Raw genomic sequence first — 17,690 nt, forward strand, 5'->3', positions numbered from 1 at the left:
TACTATTGAACGACAACTGCAGTTGTGTTTAAACAAAATAAATAAATGGTGTCTTGAAAACGGCTTTAAATTTTCTAAATCCAAAACTAACTGTATACATTTTTGCAGAAAATATAAACCACATAAGGACCCTGAACTATCTCTAGATGGCACTCCCATCAAAGTTGTAAAGGAGGCCAAGTTCTTGGGCCTAATCTTTGACTCCCATTTAACATTTCTGCCTCATATCAAGTCCCTTAAAACTAAATGCTTGAAGGCTCTTGACTTGTTGAAAGTTGTTTCCAACTCAAAGTGGGGAGGGGATCAAGCAACCCTCTTACACCTGTATCGATCACTCATACGTTCGAAACTCGATTATGGTTCCATCGTATATGGTGGAGCCTGCAACAGCAACCTTAAACTTCTTGATTCTGTCCACCATCAAGGCTTAAGACTTTGCCTTGGGTCTTTCAGAACTTCACCTGTTGATAGTCTCTACGTTGAGGCCGATGAACCATCTCTTACTCAACGTCGTATAAAATTGTCTTTACAATACATTACTAAATTATATTCTAATGAATCTAACCCTGCCTATAACTGTGTGTTCAATCCCTTTTATGAGGATTTGTATAACAAAAAGTCTTCTCTTGTTCCACCTCTTGGGCACAGAATTAAACCATTTATTTCTTCTGCCGGTATTGAGCTGGAAAGTATATCGCCTTCCCATCTTCTTTCTTCTCCTCCTTGGCAGTTGGTTAGGCCACAAGTTGACCTAACATTAACATTTTTTAAAAAATCAGAAACAAATGACTTACAATATAAACAAGAATATCATCAATTAAAGCATAAATATATTACAAACCCTTATTTACAGATGGGTCCAAGGACGGTGGCGCAGTGGCTTGTGCCACTGTCATTGGATCCAGAACAATATCTTCTAGATTACCAGATAATAGTTCTATTTTTACAGCTGAAGCTAACGCCATATTAACAGCTCTCAAATATATTCAAAGACACCCGAAACGTAAACAATATATAATCTATTCCGATTCTCTTTCTTGCCTTCAGGCTATTAAAAATATTTCTTGCAAACATCCACTTTTAATAGAAATTATTGAATTGTATAATGATCTTGCTACTGGCCAATACGACATCGTCTTTTGTTGGTTACCCAGCCATGTAGGCATTTCTGGTAACACACTGGCTGACCTTGCTGCTAAAGCAGCACTCAACAAATCTGTGACACCACTTCTTATTCCTTATAGTGATTACAAAGCCACCATTAGATCTTATATCCGTGATCTGATGCAAAAGAAGTGGGACACCCAAGTGGGTATCAATAAATTACATGAGACAAAACCTTACATTGGTTATACCCACTTGGGTTGTCAGTCCAGATTTGAAGAGGTTATTTTGCGACGATGTCGTGTTGGCCACACTAGATACACTCATGCGTACCTGTTAAAAGGTGAAGATCCTCCATTTTGTATCCCTTGTGATGAGAGAGTCACGGTCAAGCATATTCTGCTTGACTGTGTTGAATTCTCCATCACAAGGGATAAGTATTTTACAGTTAAAACAATTAAGGATCTTTTTACCAGCGTTAATTCTCATTTAATTATAGGTTTTTCAAAAGAAATTGATTTTTTGGTTGAATTTTGAATAATATGTTTCTGTAAATAGATGTATTTTAATGAATGGTAGTTTGAATTAGTAACTTGAATTGTTGGTGGCTGTACCCTCAAAGGGGGTTGAAGTATTGTAAAATTATTGTCCTCCTGAGAGGGTACGTAAGTCCACAAACATACAAAGTAAATTCTAAATTTCCATGTTTTTAATGGTAGTATAAGTGTATTTTTATTGTATGGCTAGATTTCCGAAATTGCTGACGGCTGAGGGGATGATGTAAATCCAGCTAGGGTCCATGCAGGTAGCAAAAGTACTGTAAGTCCCCATGGTCCCTAGTATGGTGATCTACCTTCAGTTGTTGGCAATCTATAGCCCGGTTTTATATTGTATTGTCCTCTATAGATAAATTGTTTTAGGCATAGCTACTAGTTTTACATTCATTTCTGTGATGTTCTAGTTGTTTTACTGTCCTTCGTCGACTGATTGTTATAATACTCATATATTCCATTTTAATGTTCCGTTCCTGTCACGATATGGCTGAAATATTGCCGATGTGACATTAAATTTTAACTCACTCACTCACTCACTCACTCACTCACTCACAAAGTAAGGACCCACTCAGTATCTTGCTACTACCCCCTAGATGGGTTTGGTCAATATTTGAAGCCATGGTTTGTGACTTATTTATTCCAGGAGCTGAAAAAGCAATTAGCTAGTCTCCAGCAAGAACACAGCAAGTGGCTGAACAAAAGCCGTCAAGCAGTACTAAGTGAAGGCCAGTCCACACCACTGGACACAGCTAAAAGAAGATTTGAACAGTTCCAGGTCCTGAAGAAGGCCCTGATATACAGACTAGAAGGTCTGTAACTGAGATTACTCACGTGCAGTACACTCAGGGATACTACTTCTACTCACATTGCATTAGTACAGATATTACGTACCTTCTACCATGACAACTCTAAGTTACATTAGCATGAATCTGATCAATACCACTGAAGTGACCACTGGGTTGCCATGGAAGCTTCTATCTATGGCAAAGAAGTTCTGTCTCAGTTCCTATTGCCAAACCACTTCAAAGGACATTGTCGTTTATGGATTATTAAAAGTATGTGTGATTAGTATGACAGTCTACTTTATTGTGTATATTTGCATGCAATAGCTCATTGCCTCCATCCTCGATAATATCCACTATGCCCTGGATGCATGGCTCCATACTTTAAGTACCTACACTAGCAAGTTGAACATACTAATGTAACAGCAGTACTAATGCTCTCAACAAACGACGGAGTACTTGTAGTGTTTGTGAGGTTTATTGGATCAATGGTGGCCCATTTCTGCCCTAGCACATGCACAATTCACTCATGAACATCATGGTAGTACACAGACACAAGATACTGATATTACTTATAATACTTCTAAGATTTGCCGTTCATTTCTATATACTTTACAAATCCCTTTAGATAAAACAGGTTACACTTTATATACAGATCATGCACATGCAGTTATATATAAAATTAGTACCTGCCTGTTGAAAATACTGCAGTGTTATATTTTTACATCAGTATTACACTAGTGTAATACCGCTTGATGTATGACGTCAAAATGGTTCAAAGTTGTGACGTCACAATGCTAATGTTGCTGTCGCAATTTTACGAGGCCTTGCTTGACTCACGGAAAGCTGAGAGTCCTCACACTGTAGGCAATTTCCCCGCAGGTTCTGTCAATTTATGTTCGCGAGTAATAAACACAATACTAAACTCTCTACTAAACGACCTTCCATTTAATACCATTTTTATTAAACTTGTTAAGATTTAGCATCTAACTTGCTTTTCACTCGTTTAATAAAAATGGTATTACACGGAAGGTCATTTAGTATCTTCTATATATCTCATCTCAGGGACGCAGGCTGGAATACCTCAGTACAGTGTACAGTGATACTATATACATATAGTATAACAGTTATGATACACAAGCATGTACAAATTACATTATTCACATCAACAATAGAATACATACATACATGATACATAGAATACTTCTAATACTTCTAATTGATTTTTTGGTTGAATTTTGAATAATATGTTTCTGTAAATAGATGTATTTTAATGAATGGTAGTTTGAATTAGTAACTTGAATTGTTGGTGGCTGTACCCTCAAAGGGGGTTGAAGTATTGTAAAATTATTGTCCTCCTGAGAGGGTACGTAAGTCCACAAACATGCAAAGTAAATTCTAAATTTCCATGTTTTTAATGGTAGTATAAGTGTATTTTTATTGTATGGCTAGATTTCCGAAATTGCTGACGGCTGAGGGGATGATGTAAATCCAGCTAGGGTCCATGCAGGTAGCAAAAGTACTGTAAGTCCCCATGGTCCCTAGTATGGTGATCTACCTTCAGTTGTTGGCAATCTATAGCCCGGTTTTATATTGTATTGTCCTCTATAGATAAATTGTTTTAGGCATAGCTACTAGTTTTACATTCATTTCTGTGATGTTCTAGTTGTTTTACTGTCCTTCGTCGACTGATTGTTATAATACTCATATATTCCATTTTAATGTTCCGTTCCCGTCACGATATGGCTGAAATATTGCCGATGTGACATTAAATTTTAACTCACTCACTCACTCACTCTAACCCATTTACATGTACATATATCTCTGTTACATACACAAGTAAGTTGAATAAAGAGTATCTTACTGCTAACTAAAATGCTACATATATACAACAATGCTAAAATACATAATAACCAAGCTTAAGATTCTAGATAAAGTAATAAATAAACTTACAGTCAATGTAGTGGCCACACAATTCCTGAATCCCATGCTGGGATTTGAATGACGGACCTTTTGTTCTGAAGTTGGATGCCTTGTCCACATGACCCAAGCCGGCAAGCTTACATGGTAGGGATGTCATCTGTGGGATGACTCCACACCCTGCCAAACCAAATGCAACTCACTTCTTAAATTATCTACCAATTAAACTTGCAGAGGTAGAAAGAGTTCTCTCTTAAAATTTCAGACCTGTAAATTTGTATGATTTCCCACCCCCCACCCCCACCCCCCAATCTTAATCACACTGTGAACAAACCTTTCATTCTCTCTGCGATTGCTGTCTTTATTAATGCTGGCAAGCTCGACTGCAACTGCAGCTTATCTGATTGGATACTGTGAGAATGGAGAGCGAGTAAAGGGAAATAATAAAATGTTTGGGCCGACCTACAGATGCATCTGGTGTATAGTGGAGATTTTTGGAAGGTATGACCTTGAGATTATCAAGGATGTATTATTGCCTCATGCAAATGAGCAAAGGGTTTTGTTTCAAATTCAGAAATTATATTCAAATTCAGAAATGAGAAACATGCACTATTTGAAAAATACAGTGAGTGATACTGTTTGTGTGTATTGGCCAAGCCAGGTGATAGATATTGACAACAGACCTGCTGGCCCAAGATGACACAAAATATATGTTAGCACATTTCCTTTTGGATGTTTGCCATTCAGTGGAGAGAAGACTTGCTCAGGACAAGCCCTCAGATGACCAACTTGATGTCCAGCTTCTTACTGACTTGCAGCAGAAACAAACTAGGGATGCTCAAGTGATTGCTTCACTGATGACTAATAAGGTAACAATTAGTACATTTTGTATTTATGTATTCAAGCACATTGTATACATCAGATTTTACTTTTTCATATTGACTGGATTGTTTTTAGTTAATCTGATTTATCAATTATTCTACTCTGAAGGCCAAGGAGGTGACAGTAGTTTTGAGTATTTGTGAAACTGTGTTGAACTTGGATATGTTGTGTTGCAGAAATATGACAGTTGTAAAACTGAGACATAGTTTATTGAAATTGTCAAAGAGGACATGTCAAGTAGTCTGAAGCAACAATAAGAGTCACAACAATGGGGGACTGAGACATTATCTTGTGGTAATGTTTCAAAATTAACCATGTCTGTTGCAGAGAAAAACTAATGCTTGAAAACCATTTCTTAACAAGGTGAACACAAGTAAAATGTAACTATCTGACTTGAATTATCAGATTCAACAGACTGGAGATGACATCACAGTGATCAGTGTGAGACTATGGTCATGGGCAGTGAGGACTATATGTTCTGGCACTGTCAGTTCACACACATATTTTACTGTTGTGGACAGTGTGGCAGAAGTTAAATATAGGTGATGTCTGAAACATTGGCTGTGGCGATACCTTACAAGGATGTTTGCTTCTTTGATGTTGTTATGATAAGGGAACACTGTGACCATTAAGCTCACCCTATTATGTATACAGCCATTAAAATTTTACCTCATGTCTCACTGCTTGTAACATTCAGCTCCCTTTGAATGTAGCTAATGTGCAACAATGCCTAGGCACAGTCTTCTGTTGTATCATTTGGAACTTTTTATGCCTGCAGAAACCATTTAATACCCATGAAGATCTGGGTGATCTTCTGTAATCTAGACTTGTCATAAGAGGTGACTAATGTGATTGGGTGGTCAGAGTCTCTGACTTGGTTGACAAATGTTCATCGGTTCGTGGTTGAGCTGATTTTCTGGTCCAGACTTGATTATTTAAAGACTGACACCATATTACTGGAATATTGCTTAGTGCACTCATTGTACGTAAATGCTTGTTTTAGTGCACACGAATACCATAAATGTTGAATGTGTTGATTGTTGGCAGGATGAGGATGTACTGGAGAAGCTGGTGAAGATGCAAGGATTTGCACGGAGGGAAGGATGGTATGACAATCTTACTGCCGTCTTGTTTACAGTCAGTGATGACCATCAAGTGGACCCTACAGAGGACTCGGCTAACATTCCAGTCATTAGTGAGATAGAACGACAAATGGAGAGGGAGTTTGACAGGGAGAAGGGAGAAGCCCTTGAAGCTGGTATGTTGGACTTTGTGGTAACTCGAGAAGCCAGAGTGTCCCATATAGATGGATGGACACCATCCATAATTAACATAAACAGAACACCAACTAGATTAGATCTTAGATTTAGAAGTACATACAGTTGCTTCACAGGTAATGGTGAAGCCAGCAACAACCATCTGAACACTGGCAACAGAATAATAACTATCTAATATAATATGTCGCCACCCTCAAATGTATCACCATTTACCTAATTCATGGTCTATTTTCAAATTTTATTTCATATTTTGGTATGGTTCAGATAAACACTGCATACATGAGTGGCAAATTTTGCTCAGTATGGGAACCACCAAGGAATGTATATGGCGTTCATATAGGCCCCTTAGCATGGGAATTACCAGGGAATGTATGCAGGATTTACACAGCCCCTTACAATGTATGAAACTCCACAGGGCTGATAACTTAAAAAATGTCAAATATATTCCCTTGCAAAATGTATTGGCCCACAGGGCTGGCTATAAAATATAGTTGTAAGCCTACAGCTGCCATGATACTAGTAAACAATGGGCCACCAGGCAGACACTATTTCATACACTGCCCCTTAGCATGGGGAACACCAGGGAATGTATATGGGATCATACAGACCCCTTAGCAAGGGAACCTCCAGGGAATGTACATGGGATCATACAGACCCCTTAGCAAGGGGACCACCAGGGAATGTGTGTGGGATTCATACAGACCCCTTAGCATGGGGACCATGTGGGAATGTATGAGGGATTCCTATGGGCCCCTTAGCATGGGGACCATGTGGGAATGTATGAGGGATTCCTATGGGCCCCTTAGCATGGGGACCATGTGGGAATGTATGTGGAATTCCTATGGGCCCCTTAGCATGGGGACCATGTGGGAATGTGTGTGGGATTCATATAGGCCCCTTAGCATGGGGACCATGTGGGAATGTATGAGGGATTCCTATGGGCCCCTTAGCATGGGGACCATGTGGGAATGTATGTGGAATTCCTATGGGCCCCTTAGCATGGGGACCATGTGGGAATGTGTGTGGGATTCCTATGGGCCCCTTAGCATGGGGACCACGTGGGAATGTGTGTGGGATACCTATGGACCCCTTAGCATGGGGACCACGTGGGAATATATGTGGGATTCCTATGGGCCCCTTAGCATGGGGACCATGTGGGAACATATGTGGAATTCCTATGGGCCCCTTAGCATGGGGAACACCAGGGAATGTGTGTGTGATTCATATAGGCCCCGTAGCATGGGGACCATGTGGGAATGTGTGTGGGATTCCTATGGGCCCCTTAGCATGGGGACCATGTGGGAATGTGTGTGGGATACCTATGGACCCCTTAGCATGGGGACCATGTGGGAATATATGTGGGATTCCTATGGACCCCTTAGCATGGGGACCATGTGGGAATGTATGTGGGATTCCTATGGACCTCTTAGCATGGGGACCATGTGGGAATGTGTGTGGGATTCCTATGGGCCCCTTAGCATGGGGACCATGTGGGAATGTGTGTGGTATACCTATGGACCCCTTAGCATGGGGACCATGTGGGAATGTATGTGGGATTCCTATGGACCTCTTAGCATGTGGACCAAACCCCTCAGCATATGATATGTGACTAAATAATAGAGGGTATGATGTGTTGGAAGCCTTGATTCATTTTAACGGAATAGTTTATCAATTGAACAGTTGCAAATACTGGAGGTATAGACATAAAACCGAATGTTTCATACTTCACAATTAGCAGTAAATCACTGTAAAAAAAGCAAGCTGTACAAATTTTAATCATCTCTCTGTTTCACAGGTTACATAAAGCCAAAGTTGTCATTATCAGGTGAACCCCAGAGCTGTGTAATCTCTGATGAATCATGGAGTTTTTAACTGTGTTATAACTGTGATTGAAGTGTGTGTTTTCTCCCCTGAAAAACTAACAATGTGGAAACTTAACACCTTTATCCATGCATGTAACAGTCCCCAGCAGCCTCTCATGTTGTGGACCTGTGTTGCTGTGGAAGTTTTGTTGCTTATTTGATGCTTAAACCAATTCCTGAAATGAAAACAAATGAAACCAGGTACAATAGCAGACATATTTTAGTCAATAACTACCATTAAACAGTGGTCAGTGTTTATGGTGATTAAACCCTTATGATTTCATTTGGTACAGACACCAGCAACACTAAAAACTACATCCTGACACACTAAACCCTACATCCTGACACACTACACTGTACACCTACTACACAAAACTCTACATCCTGCCACACTAAATTCTACATATTGCCACACTAAACTCTACACCCTCCTACACTAAACTCTACATCCTGCTACACTAAACTCTACACCCTGCCACACTGAACTCTAGGTGCCTTCACACTGACCTCAGTATCATGCCAAACTACTGGTATTGTTGCAAAAACACAAATAAATCTCCAAATCATCATCTCAGCTAGGATGTCATAAATGAAAAAAAAATATTACATAACTTCAAAGTTTGTTTGAAGCATGATGGAAGCTGTTGTGAAGTGTTTGATATACATTGTCATACAAATATCCATCTGCATCACAAAGAAGAGTGACAGGCATGGGGGAATGCATGAGAAGGGTATTGCTTACATCAGGATGTGATCACATTATGTTTTTAAGTTATCACAACTCAAGGTAGCCCTGTACTTTCATGTATTGGAACTGTATGTAAATACGGATGTGTCACTTGCCCAGGTGAGCATCCAACACCACTGCTTCCTTCACATCATAGATAAGTGATCTAGTGACATGAGAGAAAGACTTAGTGTGATTAAACATTGATTAAGGTGTGAAGTTTTTCACATGCTACACCATACTGCACTTTATATCCTACATAACACTTGGTCAAATAATATATTAAAATAATATTTTAAAATAATATACTTGTGACCAGCTCTTTATATGATAACCAACGCTGGTAGGGGTGAGGATGTTTTATTTCTCAAATCAGTTACAAATCCACATGGATTCCACCAACAAAACCCATCCCACAACATGTGATAATATCAGTATAAACATCAAATTGTCTTGAAAATGTTGTATAACATGGATTAACATACAGGTAGCATAAATTGAATTGAAATAGTCATGTATTGCAATACACTCAGTTACAACATTCACACAATGCACTGAGAAATTTAATTGTATATTTAAGAAAATAAATAAACCTTACCCATCTGTGGAAACGAATGGCAGTTTAATTTACCCTGTTTGGCACCTGCAAATAACATTTGCCAAATTCATACCACTGCAAGGCATGCAATAATACAAATACTTCAGGTACTTGTTATGCTGAAAATAATTTGCTAATTATTTGTAATGTTTCCTAAATTGTATTTAAACAGTGTAAATGATAATGTCTATCTTAAGTGTATTTGAATAAAAGAATATCAAATTAAAACTAACCCATGGCAAGTAACAGTGTTCTGTCCTGTTCTGTTGCTGGATACTAAGTGCCATGTGCTTGGGCACTCAGTGTATTAATATCCCAAAAAAGAAATTGTACCCAATCAGACTTAAACTCTGGTCACATTACACACAATATGAAACTGAGGCCAGAATGAACCACCTCACTTCCTTAGTGATATAAATGCTCCACAAAGGGGCATAATTTAGATGCACTTCAACCACATAGAATTTTCTACCAAACCCTCAACAAAACCTCTTATGAGTTTTGAACATCACATTTCAGATAACCACAATGTTTATTAAGTAACCCTTCACCAAAGAAACTCTTAAACATATTTTTGGAATTTAGCAGTTTATACTTTTTATTTGGATGATTTTATAAAACACCTTCACCTGACAACAATAGAATCTGGGATGTCTCAATTAACATCCCTTCCAGTTACTTACTGTAATGACTCTTAGCTTTCTTTGGGTATGCCAAGATGTTCCTAACAATTTCCCGTGTCCATAGGAATATATGCCTCCAAGTATGGTCAGCATGCTTCATCATTATGATGAAGTTTTCATGATGGTATGTTTATCAAGTGTAACATAGAGGCAGAACAATATCTTGACTAAAACAACTGAAAAATGTTTTGCTTGTATTCAAGATGGGTTCATTGCCATTGGGTGACAAGACAACATTTTTAAGTAGCACTTCGTTGTTGTGTCGTTCGGTTTTCATTTGTTCTTTACCAGCAAACAAGAGAGAGGCACACGCACCACAAAATCAGTAGATCAGTATTCTCACCTAATTTCAACTAGTAAAACAAGTGCGCAATGTCATATCATGGTGTTCTTCAGTGTGGCTCTTCAGTTACAGTAGATTTGTGTGTTTCAGTTAACATGACAATGACTATTTCATTTCTTGTAAGGAAGATATTTTGTTTAAGAGTGATTGCTGGATATTCAATATTATTCAAGCAAACATTTATTGAAATAGGCAGGTCTGTGCATCATCAGAATTGTACATGTCATATGTTTCTGTGTATCAACTTGACAGCACTGGTAGAGGGTCAGAATGTTGATACAGCAGCCATCCTTCAACAACTAGAGGCAGACCAGGCTATGAGGAAGCAGGTAAGTAATCCTTGACAATGCTTTACTCTTACATCAGTGTCAAGTTTCTGTAGTTTTACTTCTCATCACACTTAAAACATTTTGAACACAAGTCTTCTTCAGCATTGACAATTCATAATTAGTTTTGCAGTTAATAGTGTCTTGCCTCCCCAACCATTGTCTAGTGGCCATTACATGGTTGTTAAAGGTCACATGCAACCAAAAAATCAAACATAATTAAAACACAATTATCACTTATTCATGAAATATGATTTACATTGCTGCTTGTAAAAAAAAATAAACACAATTATAAGCGTACAGTCATGTTTCAAAAGTGCATTATTTTGTACTTGGGTTTACTTCCCTCGAAACGAAGCCCTCGGGAGACTGAACCCAGTCATAGCGGTTGGGTGTGTACTCAAGTGTAACGATGGCTTCCGATTGGCTGGTTCATTTGCTGATATGCTGAGGAATCATTGTGTGTTCTGAAAGATGATCTGTTTGATAGGCATTTTAGAAGCATGGCCAGTCACAAGAAAGTAAGATTCTTTATGGATACTTCTTTTATTGTGCTTGATGCATTGTTTCAGTATGGATTCATATAACGTTGTCAACCAAATTATATACACTAGAAGAAGGTGTTATCCATAAAGAATGTATATAGAGATGTTGGGTTTTGTAATTACATGTTCCATGAATTTGCATTCGATTCAATCAAAAACCATCTCAGTAGAGATGGTGAACTACTGCGTGGCTGGAAACTGTCATCGGTCCAAATACGAAGCAGGACTTTAAACTGACAAGAGTTTGCACCAGTTTCCGTCAGATCCAATCATCCGGGAACAATGGATGTAGTTTGTTTGCCACCCACTGGGTCCAGGACAATTCCCACCCAGACTATTCCCACCTAAGGCAATTCCCACCTAGGACTATTCCCACCAAGGGCAATTCCCACCTAGGACTATTCCCACCTAAGTCTATTCCCACCTAGGACTATTCCCACCTAGGACTATTCCCACCTAGGACAATTCCCACCTAGGACAATTCCCACCTACGGCAATTCCCACCTAGGACAAATCCCACCTAGGACAATTCCCACCTAGGACAATTTCCACCTAGAGCAATTCCCAAATAGGACAATTCCCACCTAGGACTATTCCCACCTAGGGCAATATCCACCTAGGGCAATATCCACCTAAGGCAATTCCCACCTAGGACAATTCCCACCTAGGGCAATTCCCACCTAGGACAATTCCCACCTAGGGCAATTCCCACCTAGGACTATTCACACCTAGGTCTATTCACACCTAGGACAATTCCCACCTAGGGCAACTCCCACCTAAGGCAATTCCCACCTAGGGCAATTCCCACCTAGGATTATTCACACCTAGGACTATTCCCACCTAGGGCAATTCCCACCTAGGGCAATTCCCACCTAGGACAATTCCCACCTAGGGCAATTCCCACCTAGGACTATTCCCACGTAGGACTATTCCCACTTAGAACAATTCCAACCTACGGCAATTCCCACCTAGGACAATTCCCACCTAGGACTATTCCCACCTAGGACAATTCCCACCTAGGACAATTCCCACCTACGGCAATTCCCACCTAGGACAAATCCCACCTAGGACAATTCCCACCTAGGACAATTTCCTCCTAGAGCAATTCCCAAATAGGACAATTCCCACCTAGGACTATTCCCACCTAGGGCAATATCCACCTAGGGCAATATCCACCTAAGGCAATTCCCACCTAGGACAATTCCCACCTAGGTCAATTCCCACCTAGGACTATTCCCACTTAAAACAATCCCCATCTAGGACAATTTCCACCTAGGACCATTTCCACCTAGAGCAATTCCCACCTAGGACAATTCCCACCTAGGCCAATTACCACCTAGGACTATTCCCACCTAGGACAATTCCCACCTAGGCCAATTACCACCTAGGACTATTCCCACCTAGGCCAATTCCCACCTAGGATTATTCCCACCTAGGACAATTCCCACCTAGGACTATTCCCACCTAAGGCAATTCCCACCTAGGGCAATTCCCACCTAGGACTATTCCCACCTAAGACAATTCCCACCTAGGACTATTCCCACCTAGGACAATTCCCACCTAGGACTATTCCCACCTAGGCCAATCCCCATCTAGGACAATTTCCACCTAGGACTATTCCCACTTAGGACAATCCCCATCTAGGACAATTTCCACCTAGGACCATTTCCACCTAGAGCAATTCCCACCTAGGACAATTCCCACCTAGGACAAATCCCACCTAGGACTATTCCCACCTAGGAATATTCCCACCTAGGACAATTCCCATATAGGACTATTCCCACCTAGGACTATTCCCACCTAGGACAATTCCCACCTAGGCCAATTACCACCTAGGACTATTCCCACCTAGGACAATTCCCACCTAGGCCAATTACCACCTAGGACTATTCCCACCTAGGCCAATTCCCACCTAGGATTATTCCCACCTAGGACAATTCCCACCTAGGACTATTCCCACCTAAGGCAATTCCCACCTAGGACAATTCCCACCTAGGACTATTCCCACCTAAGACAATTCCCACCTAGGACAATTCCCACCTAGGACTATTCCCACCTAGGCCAATTCCCACCTAGGCCAATCCCCATCTAGGACAATTTCCACCTAGGACTATTCCCACTTAGGACAATCCCCATCTAGGACAATTTCCACCTAGGACAATTTCCACCTAGAGCAATTCCCACCTAGGACAATTCCCACCTAGGACTATTCCCACCTAGGGCAATTCCCACCTAAGGCAATTCCCACCTATGCCTATTCCCACCTAGTGCAATTCCCACCTAGGACTATTCCCACTTAGGACAATCCTCATCTAGGACAATTTCCACCTAGGACCATTTCCACCTAGAGCAATTCCCACCTAGGACAAATCCCACCTAGGACTATTCCCACCTAGGACAATTCCCACCTAGGACAATTCCCATATAGGACTATTCCCACCTAGGACAATTCCCACCTAGGACTATTACAACCTAGGACAATTACCACCTAGGACAATTACCACCTAGGACAATTCCCACCCCAAAATAAAAGTAACATGAAGCACATAATTCAGTTTCAACATTTATTCATTTTAACATATGTATCATATGAAACAAACATGAACTATTACCTTCTTCATGGCATGCTTTAGTATCAGTTTTATTGATCCTATTTAATACATAACAAAGATAGCATTTCTTAAGTAAGGATGCACTATTTTTTGACATGCATAAGCTTTGCCATGTTTGAATGATATTGCCATGTTTGCATGTTTACTAATGTGGCGTGAACTCAAGTTCGTTACATTCTAATATTGTGGGCAACACTTCGTAAGACGTCTAGACACTGTCTGTTGGAGTAGTCTGTGGTGACTGACTGCTAGCGCTGCTAGCAGTCGCGATACTGTTTCCTCAATCGGACAATGTTCAACGCAGATAGCATCTGCGTTATGACCTGGTTGTTGAGGGCCTGTTCTCGTCTGAGAACATCCAGGAACCTCCAGAAGGAGGGGTAACAGCCTGACATGTTGGTCAACAGGCAGCAATGCCACCCCTCCAGATGATTATTAGTTCTGGGCAGGCCGTCCAGTGTCCTCTGGTGTTGGTTCCAGGATTGAATTGGGAACATTGGAGGGTGCTGACCTAGGCGCTGTGGACAGACAATGTAGGTGTCCTCAAAGTAGTCTATGAAGGGCAGTCAGGATCTATTGTGCAGTTTCCTCTGAAGTCTCTGCCTCTCCTTGATGAACGCCCTGGTTTTCTGCACCTAAAATAACAAAATGATGAAGTATAACTTGTATTGTAAATCTAAATTCCACAAAAATTGAAGATGTATGTATTTTATTTATCAATTTTTATCACGTGTGTGTGTACACAATAAAACATACCTCTGATAAGATCTGGTCAGACGCGTGTGTGTGTTCATGTAGGGCACCAACACACTGGTCGGCAAGAACCTTGATGAAAACTGCACTGTCCAGGCACTTGCTCACAATACACATAGGTCTTCTTTTGGCACTATCTCAAAATATGTACATTGTACAACAGTAGCACCCAAGCTCAAATAAACTGGTTTCATAAACATTTGATCTTATATATTTTATCAAAGTGAATATTGCACAAAGTAAAAAGTCCATGTGGTACGATGGGCATTATAGTGAATATAACTGGGTCGGAATTGCCCTGGGTGGGAATTGCCCTTGGTGAGAATTGCCCAAGGTGGGAATTGTCCGGATCAGAATTGTCCTGCTCCCATGTACACAACCAAGATTAGACTACTGATCACAACCTCATACTCTGGGCATGCATACTGTTTCAAGCTCCGTGAACCTATTCACTGCGCATGCGTTATGGGCACAGAGCAGCACAGCTGTTGAAACCACTTTTTCCCCCAGCACTGGGGAAAATTTAGTGAAGTGTTTGAACTCTGATTTCGCAGGCTTTTTTTCATCACGTTTTTTATCAACTTTATTGGTTGAATTGGCATTTTTGATGATATGTTTTAGTAAGTGCATACCGAAAGGTATCAGAATCTGCAAAGTTGTGTTTTATGTTGCATGTGATCTTTAAGGAACCCATCATCAGTCTGTGTCAAACAGATCTCTCCACATTATCATCAAGACGAAGGCGTATGCAGAGGTCTCTGATTACAGGTTCAATAGATTTTGGTAATTTTAACAATGACCGGCAGTTTTGCAAGATCTTGTTGGATTCAGCTCACCCTAAACCATGCATCTCAAGTCTGAACTTGGCTGTCTTAGCCCTTCAAGACATCTTTGCTGAAACAGCCTATCACAGCTCAGGTGTTGTTTAACCAGAACCTACTCCACATTACCTATGAGGTGAATCAAGACATCACAGTTATTGTCTACCATCAACCTGATGGCAACTGCCCACCAGATCAGATCAAGAGACTGGTTGCCTGATCAGACATATTGCATTGCATCTGTCACTGTCTAAACCAGCACACTTGAAAACTATGACATCAAAGATGCATGCTTCCTGTTCTCCAAGTTCTTTCATGCCACTGTCTCTAGCAACTGAGACAAAAAGTATGATGAGCAGAGCATGTGGATGTTACTGTCCCCAAGATGGTGGATTTCTGTCTGCAAATCATACCAGAGGGATACAGATCCACTCCAGCATGGGTTCTTTAATATGATGTCTCATCTTTGGGTGCCTAACCCCTAACCCATAGAGTCATTGACTATACTTTATTCAGGTTCATAGTTGCCCTGTGGACTGCCCTGTCCTCTGAATGTGTCCAGTGGAACAACTGGAAGACTGTTTGTTTTTTTTTCATTCCCAAGAGATATATGTTACATACATCGCATGTTCACAACATACATACATTAATACATACATATGAACCTTTTCTGTCACCATCATTATGTGGGTATACAGTAGTGATTAATATCGGTACATCCTCATATGATTATTCTGTGTATACTATAGTAGGTCTAGATGTAGTTACATGTAATTTAATGAGGCAATTTATATCCATTACACAATGCTTAAATTTGTATTGAGTACACAGGTTTCAGATACTGTCATCATGGAAATGTACAGTGATCATTATCACTCTAATGATAATATCTGATTAATAATAGTACATCATCATATTATTTTTTCATGTGGGACCACATTAGGTAGACATGCATACAACAGACATTTTGTATTGAGTACATACATGCATGCAAACATACCAGGGCCTAGAATTTCAAAGCTCTAAGAGAGCTAAGATAGTCTTAAGTACCAGACATTAACACCAGCTTATGATTATCTTAGCACTAAGAGAGCTACAAAATCGGGGCACTGCTTTCCAGTCAATGTCACCATGGAAATGTACAGTGATCATTACCTGAGTAGTGATATGATCTGATTAATGATAATGCAATATAACTGAAGATCCAAGACCACAGTGAACCTGGATAAAGTTTGCATAATGCATATTATTGTGCTAGGAGAGTGTGGAGAGATGACCAAAATGGAAAGAAGTTAGATTGATTGGATCATTGGATCAAGAGTTCTTCACAAAAACCTGGGACCACATGCATTTCATGCCTAACAACAGTATCCTTTAATCACATTTTTAATCTGGTGAAAGTTTGGTTTAAATTCTTTTCTGCTCACAGTGTAAATATTCATCTTTAGTGTTTAGTGTTTAGAGGGTTGTTATTTCCCCCCTTAAGACCAGATAATACTTTTTGTAGTGTTAATCTGTCCTTTGCCCAATACCCTGAGCCATGAGGACAATTCTGTTCACACCCCCTTTACAAAACTAAACTCAAACAGTAGATGCCATACAGACTCTTGTGGCTGTTTACAGAATGTGCACAATGGTGATTCCCTAATTCCAATCTTATGTATTAGTATTAGTTGTTACAATGCTCTGAGTAATCTTGTATTGGAAATTTTTCAAATTTACACTCTGTGTACTTTTGCATTGGGCATTAAATTTATATTTTCCATTCATTCTTGGAAAATTGTCTTCCTGATATTTAATCCCATTTAAGTTGGCCTGTTGTTTTTACAAAGGTAAAGTCACGTAGTATTTGATAAAAATATTTACTTTTCTTTCTGTTTGTTATCAAGCTTATATTAAAT

General features: G+C 39.9%; 1 protein-coding gene across 1 annotated transcript in view; it reads left to right on the forward strand.

Moving 5' to 3' along the window:
* LOC137295791 (ciliary rootlet coiled-coil protein 2-like) overlaps nucleotides 1–17,690 on the forward strand; it is a 205,512-nt gene that overhangs the window by 166,921 nt on the left and 20,901 nt on the right. Inside the window, exons 39-42 of the mRNA XM_067827340.1 lie at nucleotides 2,302–2,467; nucleotides 5,108–5,229; nucleotides 6,290–6,500; nucleotides 10,985–11,061. Of these exons, the coding sequence (XP_067683441.1) occupies nucleotides 2,302–2,467; nucleotides 5,108–5,229; nucleotides 6,290–6,500; nucleotides 10,985–11,061 (576 nt within the window). The remainder of the gene's footprint in view (nucleotides 1–2,301; nucleotides 2,468–5,107; nucleotides 5,230–6,289; nucleotides 6,501–10,984; nucleotides 11,062–17,690) is intronic.

Source organism: Haliotis asinina, chromosome 9, assembly GCF_037392515.1.
Source record: "Haliotis asinina isolate JCU_RB_2024 chromosome 9, JCU_Hal_asi_v2, whole genome shotgun sequence".
In the NCBI taxonomy this organism is placed as follows: domain Eukaryota; kingdom Metazoa; phylum Mollusca; class Gastropoda; order Lepetellida; family Haliotidae; genus Haliotis; species Haliotis asinina.